The 18059-nt window shown below is 36.9% G+C and overlaps 1 protein-coding gene across 1 annotated transcript in view; it reads right to left on the reverse strand.

Moving 5' to 3' along the window:
- LOC107088311 (elastin-like) overlaps positions 1-18059 on the reverse strand; it is a gene marked incomplete at its 3' end in the record, with an annotated part of 100368 nt that overhangs the window by 55445 nt on the left and 26864 nt on the right. The window contains exons 6-7 of the mRNA XM_015380412.1: positions 5891-5917; positions 5661-5726 (exon numbers count right to left, since the gene is read on the reverse strand). Coding sequence (XP_015235898.1) covers positions 5661-5726; positions 5891-5917 — 93 coding nt within the window. The remainder of the gene's footprint in view (positions 1-5660; positions 5727-5890; positions 5918-18059) is intronic.

Genomic DNA, 18059 nt, shown 5'->3' on the forward strand with positions numbered 1-18059 from the left:
TGTAAGTATTTAAAACATAAAGAAAATCAAATACTTGCGATTGCTCTATAGATATATGTTTTTTCTAAAAATCTGTTGTGAGGATCTCAGCCTCAGCTCTACTGATGTCATGCCACACAGGGAACAATGTGTGTAATTTATCTTTACATGGGAATATACATGTCTTGTTACATGTGCATTACAGATGCTGGCATCTCACTATCTAATAGGTAATCAATGTGTGTGACATATTTAGATCTATGAATAAATGCATAAATGCAATAAAAGGGGTGCATGGTGGGGCAAATATTATTGAAGGCACTACGGGTAGTATAAGGGGTAGGCTTACATGTTGCACAGTAACGACAAGTCTGTACTTGTGCATTCATCTGAATTTGTAAAATTAAGTGATTATATTTCAAGTAGAGATATCAGAGAGAGGGAGGCCAAGTCTGCAGCTGAATGACCTCTTTCAACCGCAGAGGAACACCTGAAAAGATTTACTGAGTGGTTTAGGCTTTTATTTTTCAAAATGTGACAATGTCTGGATATTATCAGATGAAAAACTCATCAATGAATCTCAGAACATAAAAGATCAACTACAGATATTTAACAGCATATATAACAGAAAGCATTTGGGGTGACACAGATTTACTTAGGTTTGAATCAGTAGCTCAGAAACCAGAAAGGAGGTTCCACAATGTGAAGCTGAGGAAGAACCAAGAGATTTTAAAAGACTTGGATGATACAACCTACTTCTATGGAGTTTATTACAAACAGGCGTAACTTGATTTCCAACTTTATGTCATTGTAGAAACCTCCCAGACCACTCAGGTCTTCTAGTTCAAGCCTAGTCTGTTCACACACAACTAGAATCAAACATGGAGAAGCAGCATTTAGTTCCTGTGCTCCACTTAACTGGAACAAACAATCTTCCAGAAGACTCTAAAAGTGCTGAAAGCTTGAGAAACTTAAAAAAACAAAACAAAAAAAAACTTTATTTAGCTGCCTTTAACTGCTAAAGTTAAATTAATAACTGAGGTATTATTAGTTTGAAGTTGTGGTCCAACTGTTTTATTTGTTTTTATACCTGCTTTTATTTTCCTTCTATTATATTATTTAATTCATGTATAGCCCTTTGAATAGTATTTGTACCATATTGGGCTATATAACTAAACTTCCCTTGCCTTGAATATATAAGTTGAGGTTCAAATTTAGAATTTTTTTTTAACAGTGCTCTGTCTGGTAATGTGGCAAAAAGAATATTTGTCTTGATGCCAAAACGACAGCCCAACAGATTTTGCTTTAACAAGTGGAGCAGTACAGCTATCGCCACAGTGTTCCGCTTGATTTATGCATATAAATAGCTTTATTATAATTCATGCAGGGAGTATTACAGATTAGATGGACACTGCAATGTAAGTAGAACAGGAAAGGAAAAACAGAAAAAAAGGAGAAAGAGGAGATAAAACGGAGATAACAATAAAACATCTTCAGTCTGCTTCATCACCTGCAAAGAGATGTAAAAAGAACAGCACGACCAGCCGATATAGTATAAGAGATACAATAAAGTAACACCTAGATACTATCGCTGAAGTATAAGTAGTTTTATTTAATCTGACATGTATACTGTAGTAGCTGAAGATAAGAATATGGGCTTTCTGTGTGGAAATGAATCTCTAAGTATCTGGAACCAAGCACCTGTAGTTGTTTGTGAGAGTGCACTTGTGCATGTTAAGTTTATCCAAAGGAAAAATGCTCAATAGTGGCTGTGAAGAGCTAAAGACGCGGCCCTCTAGAGCACTGAGGCTGTGGTCCAACTGTTCTGTTTGTTTTTATACCTGCTTTTATCATGTTTTTATCTTTATCTGCTTTTAATCTACTTTTATTTTCCTTCTGTTATATTATTTCATTTATGTAAAGCCCTTTGAATTGTATTTGTACCGTATTGTGCAATATAACTAAACTTGCCTTGCCTTGAATATATAAGTTGAGGTTTAAACTTAGATATTGATGGGTTCATATATTTTTCTAATTCCAAACAAGTCAATGCCTCACCAGTCCTGACCCAGACCACACGTCATTGTGTCTAAGATGTGTTGGGTTCACTAAGCTAATCATGGACACTGAGAGGATCTAAAATGGCTCTACTAGTCTGTCATCATCACAAGACAAAAAAAATCTGCTTTGACTTTATTCTAATCAGAGGAGACAGGGGGAATCTATGGCGTCTTGCCGCGTTAAAAATACCGATTTTTCTTGGCTATCTCCTCTTTGTAGGAAATGAGCTGTCATGTTCTGTTGGACATCAGTTTTGCTCCAGCATGAAACACATTGTTTATTTGTTTTAGTTTTTTTTTTCTTGAAAAACTTTAATCTTAAATTCCCATAGCTTTAATAGACAGACGTTGCGCACTACCTTAAAGTATGTAGTCTGGAAGATTTGGTGAGAAAAAGCTTGGCAAGGAATTTCTTTTCTTAAAAAAAAAATCTGTTCTGTTTCAGAGAAACACAATGTTATTTTAAGTGTCATGGAGGCAGAACAGACTGATGTTTTGTCACTGCCAACCAATATTTAAGCGCAGGCTCTTTGCCACGGAGCGGCCCCGGACATGATTGAGGCCTCCCGAGTTCACCTCTAATCAGTCAGGCTAATTTAAAGCAAATGATGTGCATGCACATGCTCCAGATTGGAACGTCAGGTCGAGCTCTGCTGAGGTTCAAACTGTCTTAAGGTTTAAAAGTATATGATAAAAATGTAAATGCTTGCCAAACACAGCTTTCATACTGAGCTTCCATTAATGCACAACATACACTCTGGCTCTCTTAAAACATGCAAGCGTGTCGATTTATCAAAAGAGTGAAAGGGCTTCAGTCAGCACAGTCTGCCGTCTGCACAGTAGTCTGCCAACAGGCTGAAAACGACCCCCTGGTGGCTGCTTGGGGGCCTCCTGCACCTGTCTAAAGAACAGAGCTTGAGCCATATTTGTCAGTATTAGAGATCTAGAGGAACCATCATGATCACCACTGGAAAGATTGACTTCTTTATTGTTTCCCCGACAGGTTTGTCTTAGAAAGCTGCAGCAAATCTGACCAAATAAGCTGAATATTGTTCCAGTTACCGTTTCTTCCCTGAGCAGGTGGATAGATGGACACCACTGAAGTGGAGGTAGCGGAACTACAGCTAACATAAAACATATATGCTGCTAATTCTTCCTTCACACAGAAGACTTAAAAAACAGTTTTTTTTTAATTAATAACACAAACGCCCTCTCAGAATAAGAGGGAGAGACAATGTTTCTGTTCACAGAGAAGCTACATATCCCAACACCTTTGGACCATATAACTCTGTGATTTAGAATATAATCATTCATCAAATTCCCCACAACACATTTAATAATATCACTGAATCAATCAAAGCAAATACAAATGTCATGCGTGCAATCTAAGCATGGGCTGGTTCCAAAAACATTTAGTCATTTTTTAGTTTAATGAGCCCCAGATTTCAATAAAATCACTGAGCTTTATTTGCTGGCAACGGTTCATGAAAGGATGCGTAGAAAAGCAATTGATACTATCAGTTTATTCATCTGTTGCATTTGAGATTCACTGAACGACATTCAAGCTCATTCTAAGCCAGAGGTGTCCTGTTTTGTCCTCAAGAGCTACACCCTTCAAATTTTCAATGCATCTCTCTCCAACACACCTTTGTAGCTTATTACTGAGACTCTAGAGAGAGAATGATTGGGACGAGGGAACTCAACTATCTACTTGCCCTTCGTTAGAACAAGGATGCATCTCAATGTTGCTCTCAGAAATTTGGGCATCCCTGTTCTTAAACCAGGCTCTGCTTCCCTTGTGCCTGAAAACCTTCAGTCGAATCTCATCTTTTGTTATTTGTTACCTGTTTTCTCAATGTTCCTTTATAATTTTTTATTTATTTTTGTTTTATTTAGATTAATTCAGAATATTATTTTATCATCCTGCCATATTTATCTATTGTTTTATTTCCTTTAACTTGAGAGGTACATTCATTTTTTCCCCCAACATTTTACAGGTTCATCTATTAGTTTCTATTTGAATTTAAATCATTTTTTTTTAAAGATACCAGTGTAACTTAACTTGCATTATTTATTCCAATGAAGGTAAAAGGAAATTCATTAAAATGTTTCTCTTTAGTAATAATGAATTATAATCAGAAGCACCAAATAAAATTAGGATTATTTATATGTGTTGTTAAATCATTGTTTAGTATGTTTTACATAGTTGGTGCAGCAGTGATTTCCATAATGTTCAGTCTTGCTCTCTCTGCAGAGAACAGCAGCCCAGCACAGCTGAATGTTCTTATGGGCAGCAGAGGTGTTCACACACATAAAGGTATTCAGACAACCCCTTTCTATCTAACACTTTTCAATAATTTACTCCAAGCTTTTACCAGATATGGCGAGTTCCAGATTGTAAACATATTCTCTTATAACTTAAACCAAATACTGTATATTGACTCCTGCATGCAGTTATTAAAAGTATATTTCATTAGTGCTAATGTTGTATTCTTAGCTTTAGATGAACAACCTTTTTGTTAAAAAATAAATAAATTGTATATAACTGTCTAAAAATGAGAATAGTTTCACAATAAATTTTAAAACCTTTTTTTTTTAATCCATCCTTTTGACTAATTAGGTACAAAGTAGATGTGTTTTTTTTTAGGTTTACAGTTTAATCTCTTTATGTAAACTTTGTTTACATTTCATAATTATATTAGGGACCAGCTTAACTACAAGTAAGAAATAAATTAAATTTATCTCACATAGAATACGCTTGATGTATCTCTAACCCAACAATTCAACAATTGCTTTTGGTGTTTGTTTGTTGTTGTTTTTTTTTTTATTATTTCTTTTAATATTATTATTATTATTTTACCCAGTAACATATGTGATTTGAAATGTGAGGGAGTAAAAGTACTTGAATCAAAACCTACTCAAGCAAAAGTAAAAGTTTGGGTAATATAAACTACTTAAAAATGACAAAGTACAGACAGCCTGTTATTAAATACAGCTAATAACTTTCTATCCCTGATTTCTATTTCATTTTGTTAAGGTATCTTAACATTATACAAAGATTACTATGAAAAAGATTCAGAATTTTGTTTTGAGTAATCAAGAATAACTTCTGATGTTTTTAGTAAGTGTATTTGAATTAAAATGTGTGTTTTTACTAGGTTAAATATTATTACTCTCAAAATTGTTTTAAAAAGTGTGAATAATGATTTAAATAAACTATAGAGCAGTGTTGGTTTTTTGAAGTGCTTGTTGTGTATTTAAAGGCTTCAGCTGATAGTAATTCTGTAATTTTCAACTCTGGTAATTCCTAAAAGAAAGTATTGAACATAAGCTGTATTTTAAATATCTTGTATGGAATCACCCAAATCGTTAGCTCAGAAAAGGTGAGAATTTATTCTAGAGATAGTGAAATATATTCTTAACTGCTTAAAAACTCCATTAAAAATGAGTACTATCAGGCATGAATGATTTCTTATAATTGCCCACAAGGGGGCACTGGTTCCCACCAACTGGACAAGCAGATACAGACAGGTCCCTGGTGAGTCTTTTCTAAATTATTAATTTTTCCCATCACTTTTTTTAATGCATCCTCAGTGACATATTTCTAGATATTAAACAAACCTGGTTTTGCAGCTTTTTGTCCTGGGAAAAACCCTCCAGTGCCTCCGCCGTAGCCCCCATAACCACCTAAAAGACAAACATTTAGTAAATGTTGTTACCATTAAGCTGTAACAGATCATTTAGTTATAAGTAAATAATTAGCATTAAACTTTGTAGTATCAATAAAACACATTACTATTTTTTTTAGCACCAAATCAGTTCTAATAAAAAAAAAAAAAAATCAATCTTACCAAATCCAGTTCCCAGATTTCCATATCCTGTACAAAAAAGAAAAGACAACAGGAAAAAGGGTAAAGAGGGAATAATTAAAGTAATATAAAAAGTAGATGAAGAAATAACAAGTAATGACAAAAAAGAAAACTTTTTGGATGCTAAAGGGAACAAGTTTTACTTTACTTAACAACTACTTCACTTAATGAATTACTTGTGGTTCCTTCAACTGCAATTATCCTTCCATTAAAATAACCCATCGTTCAACATTTCAGCACAGCTCTCTCTAGAGCATGAAAGCACTGCAGCATGGGTATTAGATAATAAGTTCATTGACAGTCGAGATTAAATCATATGTTTTATGTTTATATGTTTGTATTCAATCATTGTTAAGGATACCAACAGACTTACAGTACAGCGCCCTACACAAAAGGGACACCATTGTTCTAGTCTGGTTAAAGGCGAATCTAAACAATGAATACACCATTCTGTCCTTTAATCTGAAATAAATACATATTAATGTGCTAATCTAAGGGTGCAATAGTGCTAAGTTCGACTTGAGTCATAAATTAAGTCACAGCTCAGCTTGGGTTTCCTCTTGATGACAAGAGAAACGTGAAAAGTGGGATATATGAAAATAGAAAACATGGGGAGTTAGAAAGAGAAGAACGTAAAAATAAACGCTCTCCACCTGTTTTTTCAGCTGGAATTAAAGCCAAAGTTTGGGCTATCTGTAATAAAAATAATAAACCAGATACAGTTTTATCACATATTTATGGGATTTAAAATAAGGTTATTGACAGACTGTAGTCAAAGCGACTATAATATTATCATAGAGCACATGTTTGATATCTGTCCACTTTTGGCCTCTGGCATGGCTCAGCCATAAGAGCAGGTGGAGGACTGACTCTTGGCCCAGGCCTTTTTTCCCTACACATCTTCCCCACTAGAGTGCGGTCCAAAAATCCCTTTACAGTTAGTTTGTTTTGAACTTAACTACGAAATTCATAACTTCTTACTCACCTAAATATTCTTAGATTTTTTAATATAGCACTAACAGTGACCTGTAGGTTTCTCTGAAAAGTTTTATCACAGTAAAGTATATTAATATAAAATGAAATGAAATATAAGAGATTTTTAAACATGGCTTTCAAAAGATTGAAATTGTTGTTTGTTGATTTTACCATCAGCTTTGCTTAATTCTGTAGAGAATGTCAATTTAAAAATAACCCAGACTCATTAAGACTAGATCTAAAGCTTCGCAAATTCTCAGCTGGATTAAAACCTGGAGCCTTTCTGCTTCTATCTAAATCATTTATGATTCATTTATGGTAGCCCCTAAAGTGTCCTGCTGTTATCTGAGTCTCATTTTATTGCATCTTTTTATAGTTTTCTTTTGCTGGAGGACCTGCATTTAGCTCCATCCATTTGACATCATTCCCACAGCATAAAGCTGCGACCCCCATCTTTCACCATATTATTCTCTTTATTGGTCTAACAGTTTGGTCTGAATAGAGAAAGGAAGCAAGGTTTAAAGAAAAGGAGGATCACTCAAGAGTTTTGTACATTTCTGTACATTACTTCCAGATTTCTGACTTGTTATTTAGTTTAATATAAAAAAATATCTATTTAGGTTGGTTAAAAAAAAAACAACAGCTTCTCAGAAAAAAATATCATTTTTGAAAACAGGAGGTCTAAAATGCTGCTAAGCGGTTATTTTAGCAAGGAATTCACTTTCATCAACAAACAAAAAGGAAAAACAATCTAGGGTGAGAAAAACTGCATGGGAAACACTTTTCTAGGATAAAGAGGTGGAGCAGATCCAACCAATTGCAGGGGAGGGCATTGTCCTGATGAGGAGGGAGGCGAAAGGAAAAACAGAAGAGGAAGGAGGAATGTACAGGGCAGAGATAGGTGGAAAGATCAAAGGTGGATGAAAACAAATGTGGGCACAGTTCTTGCCAAAGTCTGAGCCTGCAATACAAGCCCAGATTTGAGATAATCTGACTCCTTCAGCTTCATTCCTTGAGATTTCTCAACCAGATCTAAACACATGTTGAGGTAATAGCAAGTGCAATCAATGGCCACATAAATCATACTGATGGTTTTCCATTTTTCAGGCGTTCTCATGCTAACATAAGGACTCTGCCTTATCATATCCCCTGAAATTGTTTGGCAATGGCTCCAAGAAAGTTTATGAAAAACATATAAGGATCGTTGTATAATACCACTGAAATATCCAAACCAGTTTGTTTACCAAGTGTTTTGCATAAGATTTAGATGTGTTTCTGGGCATCAGTGTGTCTAAGGTCAATACACACTGACCCTCTAGGAGAAATGCTGCAACCACAGCGGCAAAACAGGTGGGACTCTGAAGACTGTTTTATAAATCCATCAACTGTGCTCACATGTGTTTTATGCACCAGCACCTACCCCACTAAGTTCAGCCTCCAGCTTGGAGATGAGGAGACAAGAAACAGACACGCTGAACTGGGTTGTTGATCGCATGTGCGACTGTGAGACCAAGTTTCCACGAGAAAAAAAAGTCAAAAGAACTTTATTTTCTGTGGTTCTGACATCATCCAACATTGTGAAAACAAACTGCCTTCGAGTAACAAAAATACCATGTAGTTGTGTTACATGGGTCAGAGCATGAGGGGCTTCATCGGCTTGGCATTTATACACTGAGCTTTCCTACGAAGGCTCTCTATTGAGTTGTTCTCACACCATCTTCTTAGCTAAAACAAACATGCTTTTGTTGGATGGCTTATATTACAGACACAAATGTACGTGTTGGACGTCTGCTAAGATGATGTTTGTTGTCATGAGCCACACATGTAGAGCCCAGTATCAAGTCTTTGGTTTTCTTCGGGGCTGCTTCCAGTATTTCGCTGATTGCTGACAAGCCTGAAGGATTTCTGTACTTCAGTGTTACACCTCATTTTCTCCATGATCGTCTAGATGAAATAAGACCCCCAGGGACCAATTGGGAACTACTCTGACTTTGGACCTTGGGCTGGGAGATCAATACTCTACACAAAAGATGGAAGGGACAGGAACCCGATACTACCCAGGAGGTGAGGGCTGAAGGCCAAGGAAGGGAAAGTAGATGTTAAATGATGCCGTATGGACATGCATCACACTTTCCTTCATTTAAATATAAAAAAGTAGATAGAAACATGGGTTTTTGCCAGTTTCCATCCAGAAAGGACCACTCATTTACAGCGGCTCATGCAGAAGCAGGACCATGAGAACAATTATGGAATAACGTTCTTGAAGCATATTTAGGGACCTCATTCCAAAAAGCTTATTGAAGGAACCGCTTTTCATACAAAATGTAAAGACAAAAATAGCAAACAAAAACAAAGTTGGAAAAAAAGCAATTGTAAAAGTCCTGAGCTACACCTTGTTCACCTCTTTTGTCCTGAGAAATGCCTTTCTGTCACTAAAACACAATTGCACACCATGTGGAGAGCGCATGTGTTTTAAGGCATCCAGACATGTCCATCTTCAGCTTTAAAGCATAAATCATGTTAAATACATATTGAGGTGTTTCATGTTAAATACATATTGAGGTGTTTCTTTACAATACTGTTTGACACACTTTGAAAAACACTTACATTTTAAAAATGCAAGGTCAGCTATTTGTAAGAGTTTTATTATTAAAGCACCTTTACTTTTTATAAGAGTACTCCAATAAATGCTAAGTACTTTTTTTTTACTTAGACCACTGTGTTCCCCTGTGACCATTTTAATCAGATAATTGCTCCTTTAAATCACAGCAGAATTTATAATAATAATATTAATAATACATTTAATTTATACTGCACTTTTCATCAGAAAGACCTCAAAGTACTACAAAAAAGAAAAGTATTAAAAAAGAAATACCGGTACATAGAAAAAAAAATATATATTGTCAATTACCACAGGTCCTTGAAAGGTGGTAATACGGCAACGGGTCAAAAGTAAGGTGTTTCCTTATCACCACATTTGCAGCCGTTTCTGGTGTCAGAACCACATTTGCACCTTTTAATTTTAAACATTAAATTACGTAATGAAATGTTATGTTCCCTTTAAAAGAAACATGAAAAGATCCTTAATCAGTTAAAAGATTATTATTTCTTTAATACTATCTCCTTTCTTACTTTACTAATAAACGATTAATTGTTGATTCCATGAATAGCTAGTTTTAAAACAGTAATAAAAAAAAAATCACAAATTTTGTCCTCAAAATAAATATATTTTCATTATATGTAAACCTCATACATTTCTATAAAGTACGAAATGTGATGTCTCCTTGCTATGAGGGATATACTTATTTGAAATTATCATTATTTGATTTGGATTTATAAGTAAAATAATATAGACTTAACATAAAAGTAATTAATAATAAAATAATTCTGAAGGAGTAGAAGTATATTTGTCTACGGTTACTGGAGAAGCTCATCTATAAGTCTTTTTTATACTCTACAGATGGAAGCAATCAGATAAAAGATCAGAGTTTTTAAGCATTGGCAAACACGGCTTGTTTCCTGTGAATGGCATGAGTAAATTGAGCTGGTGATATCAGGACATCTGTTTGTAGGAATACAGAGGAACATAATGTGATATGTGTGGTTCACCGAATGTTCACCAAAATTTGTATCAGAACAGACGGATGATCCATCTGATCAGAGTTTTTTTGTGACATAATGACGTGGAATTAATCCGACTCGTTGATTGTGTAAAAGAACCGGTTAAAAGCTGATTACGGCACCGGCCCTGGTTAAGCCCTGTAACTGCTATGGTGGAAAAACCTAAACCATGTTGCTTTAACAAAAGGAGATTGAAACACAGTGTTCAACATGTGTCTTTGGTATCAAATTAAACATTTGATTTGCTCTTTGTACAGATTTCAAGTTGAAATTCCTCCTTTTTTTCCCCCACCAAATGAATGCAAGCTGTTCTGATTTAGATTGTATGCAGAACCCCAACTTTTGTGGAAACAGGGTTCCAGCTAAGCATTGCCCAACAGTGGTGAGTCATTTGTTGTTGCTTGTTTAGGAATGATCTCAGTAAGAACAAGTATTTCTTTCTTTCTTTTATAAAGAGCAATGGAAATGTGCCCTTGGATGAGCACTCACACTGTGCCCCCTGCTGCACCAAACACTGCACTACTCAAAGCAAAGATTGATAGCTGGGTAAAACAGCCTGGACACTGCATGGCTAAGTGTTTCAGTCACTAGCCATGTTCTCAAACAGCGGTCCAGTAGAAGAAATGGATGCGATCCAGTATGAAAAGAAATATCTGGTTTTAATCTGTACTGAACTTCTTGCTCATTCTCCACTGGGGTTAGGTAAGGTAATTCTGTTTCAGGACCAGAGGAATAAAAGAAGCATTAATCAACTTCGATCTCATGCTTTTTCGTTTACTGGTGTTGCCAGTCTGATTCTTTCCTCTCCAGCTCGGTGTCTAAGGGGGTTACGCCGACCAGACGTGAGGCATAAGTAGCAGGGGGAAGCCAAACGTGAGAAGTGAAAATAAGTATTAGCTCGCTTCTTTCCATCTCCTGCTTTCCTCCCCCGCCTGCTTCCCTTTTCTCTGCTTTGTGAACCCCCTGGCTCTGGTGGAGGGTTTAAGTTAGGAGAGTGAGGAATTCAATGGCAGGGATCCACTTTAACTGACAGCAGACGCGGGGAGAGCAGATTCTGGAGCCCTCTGAGTGTCCAGGAAATCTCTGCGACTTGTTTCTCATGGTTTTCTCAGTTCAATCCCCTTTGTAATCAGCCAGGCTTATAGAAACAAATTGTTTGTTTAGTAAAATGCCACAGGAGAAGGGCTTGGTTCACATATTTCTTTAATTTGTGTTTTTGCAGTTGGAAACCAGCACTGGTGTGCAAAGTGACAGGAGGGTGACAAACGAATGATAAATTGTCCTGCTTGTGTAAACCTAAACATCATGTTTAAGTTGGAAACCACAAACATGCAAAGAGAAGTGGATCTCAAAGCTGTATAGAGGAATGCTGTGGAAGGACATGCAATGCCTTGCTTCATACTACTTTTCCACATCTTGTCACGTAACAACCTCAAATTTCAGTGTATTTTTGTGGGATTCCACATGACAGAACAGCACAAAGTGGTGGGAGATCGTAAAGCCAATGGAAACTAAAATGTGTATTTTCAAATGTTTTACAAGTAACCATCCAAGAAGTGTTGCATCCGTATATTTTAATCTTTTACTCTGTTAACCCCGAATGAAAACCATTGTATCCAACTATCTTTAGATGCAACCTATATATATATATATATATATATATATATATATATATATATATACAGAGTATTAATTCATTGGCTCTGTTAGAACTTAATGTACAATGAAGACCAATAGATACAGCAGAAAAGTCAGTTGTAAAGTTGTGATATTGTTTAGGTAGGCTTACAATATCATCTAACATCAAAATAGACTGCACATTTACAAAGACATGGTTGTCCAACAAAGCAATTTTTAAGGAATCAACTAAGAGAGCCATGGAGGGGAGGCAGCTCAGGTAGGAAAAATCTTACTAAAATAAAAGTACTAGCTATTTTTTTTTTTTATATGGTCATTATTAAAAGATGAAAAAGGAGTCCTAAAAAATTTTTTCTCAAGCCACGCCACATTTCTCTTTCTCCCCAGCTCTTCGTAGGCTGTATTGGTGAAGACATGCCTCTGCACTATTAGACCCAGAAGCAGGATTCATCACCTTCCACTCATTGGTGACTGCGAAAAAACTAAATGCTTTTGGATTAGCATTTTTACTTGTTGTCTATAGTCTGTGTATTAAAGAATAAAAAAACAAAAATGTAGATTAAAAATATATTTCCGTTAAATACACAATTTCCTACTGAATTAGAAAAACTATTGTTCATTTATTGGAATTTTCATAGTTTCTAGTAAAAAGGGTCCTTTTGTAACAAGTAATAATCAAAGAAAATAAACAAGTATTATGTTTTATAGCTCTAAATTTGCAACTGACATAAAAAAATTATTATAACCATTTACAGAATATAGTTTAGTACCTTTACAATTGATAAAAGGAAATTATTATTTTTTTAGTTCTAAAAAAGTGTGGGATGTATTTCTATTTGCACATGTGCAAATAAGCTTATGAGACAAATTATGCCTCCTGGAGTCACGACAGATGCGTTACCTTCTTGATTTTGCTCAGTAAAAAGATCTTCCATGAAGGCCTTGGTCTGCTGCATGTGTAACCAGTGACTGTCTCCTGACCATGAATAAGACAAGACTCCTCAAACTGTCCACCTGAGCTAAACCTTGCCAGCAAGGTTGATGCTTGCAGTATTTGTGAGTTCACAAACACACTACAATCCATCATGCAAAGCTTGAAGTTAAAGCACTCCAGTCTGACCCAAAATAGGTCGGCCTATCATGTTGTGGTTCTAAGGTTTAAGGGGAGACAAGCAAGAACAGCCAACTCACTGCCTAACCAAAATAAAAATGCTGCACGGGTAATTTCTGCTATCACCTCCATTTCATCAGAAGTCACAATTTCCTCATTTAAAAAGAGAAACAGCAGGAGTGTCAAAAGCATAAGTTGTTGTAGTTTCTCATGGCCTCTGCTGCTATTTCATTTGTTACCATGATTGGGTAATACCCAACTTCAATGGAAGCTATCCCAGATTAATATTGTGTAGAATTAAACCTGAGTGCAAACAATTTATGCAGACAAATTGGTGAAATTTGGCCCAGCTTTCTTCTCCATATTATCAAAAGAATAAGCTTCTAACTTCTTACGGATTCCTCCTATCTGTTCAAATCAACTTAGTAGACCTCAATTTTACCGAGTGAGTCACAGTGCTGTATTTAATGTGGGCACAACCAGACAAAAGTTTGACAGTAGGTACCCCCAATTTAGCTGCTCCAGAGGCTGCAACTGATAGCCGCTTATGCTTCCAGTTTGATGTCCTTCTGACCTGGAGCCCAGTATCGGCACCTGCTGGGCGGCATTAACGCCCCCACATACTTGAGCAGACTACGTGCATACTGTGAGCCATGCAGAATTTTGACAAACACTTCAGCGTTCACCGTCAAGTCTACCTAATCCTACATTTTTATTGAGAAATACCTTCATTACTTACACTGCCAAGGCATCATCGCACACATTTGCCCTCTAGCTATACAAAAACAAGAGAAACAAAGTCTAGATGGCTCCCTTAAACGTTTCTTCTCCCACCTCTAGGTGCACTGGGAGAAGAACATTGAGCCTCAAGTGGGGTGGAGACAGCTGATGCTGCAGTGGTTCCTTTTAACTGGCTGTTCTGAGCAGTGTGCTCTTACCATCTATCCCCCAGAGAGCCTTGCCAACTGAGTGTCACATTTAAAACATAGCAGTAAAAATACTTGTTGTGGCGAGAAGCACTTTCCTGCCAATTAGTGTAGTCTTAGCAGTAATAATTTAAACTATTGTCTTCATCTAAGCCTTCAACTTGTACTGTATGTTAGATCCAGTTCCAACCAAGTTATTTGTGGAAGCATTCCCTCCAATTTCCATCTCCCTTTTAGATGTGATGACCTGGGAAATGTCTCTGTAAAGTGCCTTGAAATGTGTTGTGAAATGGCGCTATATAAATAAACTGAATTCAATTGTATTCAATGGAATTGTAGTAAGATCCTGCATATGCTGCAGTAAACATTTTTGAGTTGAGCACACTTTTCAAAGTGGAGTTCACATATCTGATAACCTTAAGGAGAAAAATTACCTTCTGGTGAGGTTTTAACTGAATAAAGCTTTGTCTTTGCTGAGCTCCTTTACACTATACAACAACCATATCCAGTCCCTGATTAATCAAAACATTGTAATTCCCATTCTTAATCCGCACTTGTTCTTTTGTGTGTGAAAACACCATAGCAAGCAACCACCAATTCTTCCCACTAGTCTCTGAGCTTCTACAATGTCCTCTTTTCTTTATTTCTGCTTGTTATGTTGTTCTTTACCCCACTGGTGCAAACAGAATCAGATCTCTTTTGAAGTCTCAACATATTACTACCTATTATTTTACATTTCATTGGTGATCTAAAGAAGCCGAAAGTAGAAAACAATCATTGTCAGTCTTGAAGGAAAGTACTGTGTTCTAAGACTGACCTCTGCCATTTACATAGGAGACAAAAAAAAGTCTCAGCTTATTTTTATTGTTTTTATTAAGATCTGAGGGGTGAAGAGAAAAAAATGGAACATCTAAAAAAAAAAAAACTTTCGTAGAGATTTTAGACAAGAAAACAAGAGCCTAGAGGCATTGCAGCTACTATTTTCTTTGTTGTTACTTGAACTGCTTATGTGTGACATCAACATACCTTGCATCCGTCCAACTTATAGTGACCCATCATCCTGATAATCATTAGTCAACCTTCGTTTATTTAACACATTTATTTTTGTCTAAATCAGCATTTTTTAAATAATTCTTTCATGTAATTTGTGTTTTATCTTCGCACTAGAGGGAGTGGACCATAAAGTTGAATGGGACAACTTGTTTTTTTCCTATGCAAAAATGCTCTAATAACAGAAAATTTCACAGGTATGTGTTTAACACCAAAGGCAAATCTCCTTTTTTTTTCTTTACCCATTGCTTTCTTCTGGTGTTCTGTAAATGTTTTTACTGAGGCTCTGGTCTCATATAATTTGGTGGTTGACTCCCCCTTGTGGTCTGGTGCACTTCTTTTTGAGGAGTGAGTATACAGTCTTTTCCAACATACTGTTATTTTTGTTATTTGGATGTTTTTTTTTTTTTGTTCTTTTGTTTCTGTATATTTTCTAAATAATAATTAATCATTGAACTTTATTGATCTCACACTGAAGAATATTTCCCCTCTATTTAACCCATCCCCTTGGGGAGCAGTTGGATGAAATCTTGGGGAGCCCAGGGGGCAGTGTGGGGTTAATGGTCTTGCTCAGAGAGCCAGAGTGGCAGTGTGTGGGAGTGGGTCTCAAACTCAGAAACTCAGGATTCCAAGCTCTATTCCCCAACTGTCAGGCCGCCACTCCATAATTACACCATTTTAGATTTTTCTGCTGGATTGGTGTAGTCTGTTTTTTTGAAGTTTGCATCTCATGCACATTTAGCGCCATTAACCATTTACAGCACATTTGTGGCCGTTGGTACAGTGGCTAAGGGATGCAAACGCTTTGTTTCTGCAAATAAAGTTCTGCAAATAAAAAAAACGAGGCTTGCAAACACATAACTTATGCCATTCAGTGTTAGTCTGCAGGTTTTACCAAAGAAATGTATAAAGAGACATTGCATATCTATGTTTTTTGCTGCTTGAGGCATTTTTCCTTGAGATGTGTTTTGTGTGTTAGTATTATTTATGTTTTTTGCAGAGGTTCTGTGTTTGCAGAAAGCTATTTTTCAGTGATTCCAGCACCTAATTTTTTGCAGTATTTTTCCTCTGCCTGTAAGTGTATTTTTGCTAATTAAAACCTTTTGTCATTGTAGTACTTTTTGTGTTTGCTGCAAACTTATGTCATTGCATTGCATTTGCACCCTTTGGCCACTGTATGTTGGTCTCCATAAAAACCAAAAGGATGTTGCACAACAGGCATGAATACTTTTATAAAGCACCCCCCCCACCCCACATAATATGATAGGATAACTTCTTAATGAATAACCAACTCTTTAAAGACGGTCAGAAGGTCCAAAGAGAATAATTGTCTCATGATTACTGACAGGTAGTAAGTCTCTTCTTCGGCTGGAGTCCCATAAAGATTTTCACTTCAAAAGATAGGCACATCATCATATTCATCAGTATGATGACACCATAGCAGTATCAAATTATCTTCACTGATTCCCTCATAGGTTGGTGGATAGATTGCATTCTTACAAGGTGACTCAGGAAAAAGATGGATAAAAGTGTAATGATGTGAGGTGCCGCAGTGATTCCAGATTGCGTGAGACAAGAGGACGGACTGAGGCTCTCCCTTGCCTTCCCTCTGGTGACCTCCCCTACTCCTTGTCACTTCAAGGCTCGGCGAGCTGTCAGTCAAGGGCATCGAGCTGGGAAAAACAGGACTATTCACATGCGGGACTAATCATGCATTCACATAGTTATACCGATTCACACAAGCACTTTTCCTCACTTGCCCGGGGTGAGCCAGTCCAGCTTTGGCAGTAAGCCACTTATTGTTTTCTGGTTTCCTTTTCCATGCTGTCATTGACACGATTGATGAAAAGGTCCTAAAATCTGAACCGCCCTTTCTGCCAGATGACCCTCAAGGACAAAACTGCCAAGCAGGCTAAGAGGCTGCCTCATTCTATAAAGTCTTTTTAGGACAGTGTCCAGGTAACGATACGTGCAACCAATCTGCCATCTTAGCTGGTCTAGGTGGCAGTTTGAATTTTTATTGAGCTCCTTTACATCATGCATAAAAAGCCAAAGCACTTTGTTTCATTGCGTAGCAGGAACTAACACAGACAAAGGAAATTTGGCCTACCCAGAGTCCCACCATCTAACCGGCATCAGAACAACTATATCAACTCTTGGGCTCTGGGAGCTGCTTAGAAAGGATTCCAAATTACCCACAAGTGTTAAAGTTGCCACTGCATGACATTGGGATTACAAGCACCTCCATCATGCTGCCAAACCTGGCTCACATGGCCATTGACGTCTGCTGCTGCGTGACCTCACCACAGCTCAGCTTTCTGTAGTGTTTCACCACAATGGAGTTCATTCAAAACTCATCTGCACAAAGAGCTTTACTCCTTCTTCTTAATCTGGGCTGTGTTCGTTTGAGCATCATGCATTACGGCAGATCCGCGTTGTCTCTGATATCATTGTTTACACTGCAACTCTGACAGAGCAGAACGCAACTGAGTATGGACTTAAAAGTCATGCTAACGTCTCTCCCTCTTTTCTTTAATTCCTCTAAAAGATGAGAGCCTTACTTTACATTTTATCCACCTTCAAAAGGAATGTCACTGCCTCTGCCAACACTGAGCTTTGACTTTCTTATCCAGTGCTCCTAGCATCTGGTTCCAGCTTGTATGCAACAGCACACTGGATACATGTGAGGACAGCAGTTTGAAAGACTGATAATTTCTGCTCACTGCGTTCCATCTGTAGGGATGTTCAATTGTACAAATTATACACAGGATGAGAAAACCAGTCAACAAACTTAGCCTGTAGCGATGGTATGCAAAGTTGGCGAAGTGTG

The sequence above is a fragment of the Cyprinodon variegatus genome, unplaced genomic scaffold (assembly GCF_000732505.1).
Source record: "Cyprinodon variegatus isolate N-32 unplaced genomic scaffold, C_variegatus-1.0 Scaffold213, whole genome shotgun sequence".
In the NCBI taxonomy this organism is placed as follows: Eukaryota; Metazoa; Chordata; class Actinopteri; order Cyprinodontiformes; family Cyprinodontidae; genus Cyprinodon; species Cyprinodon variegatus.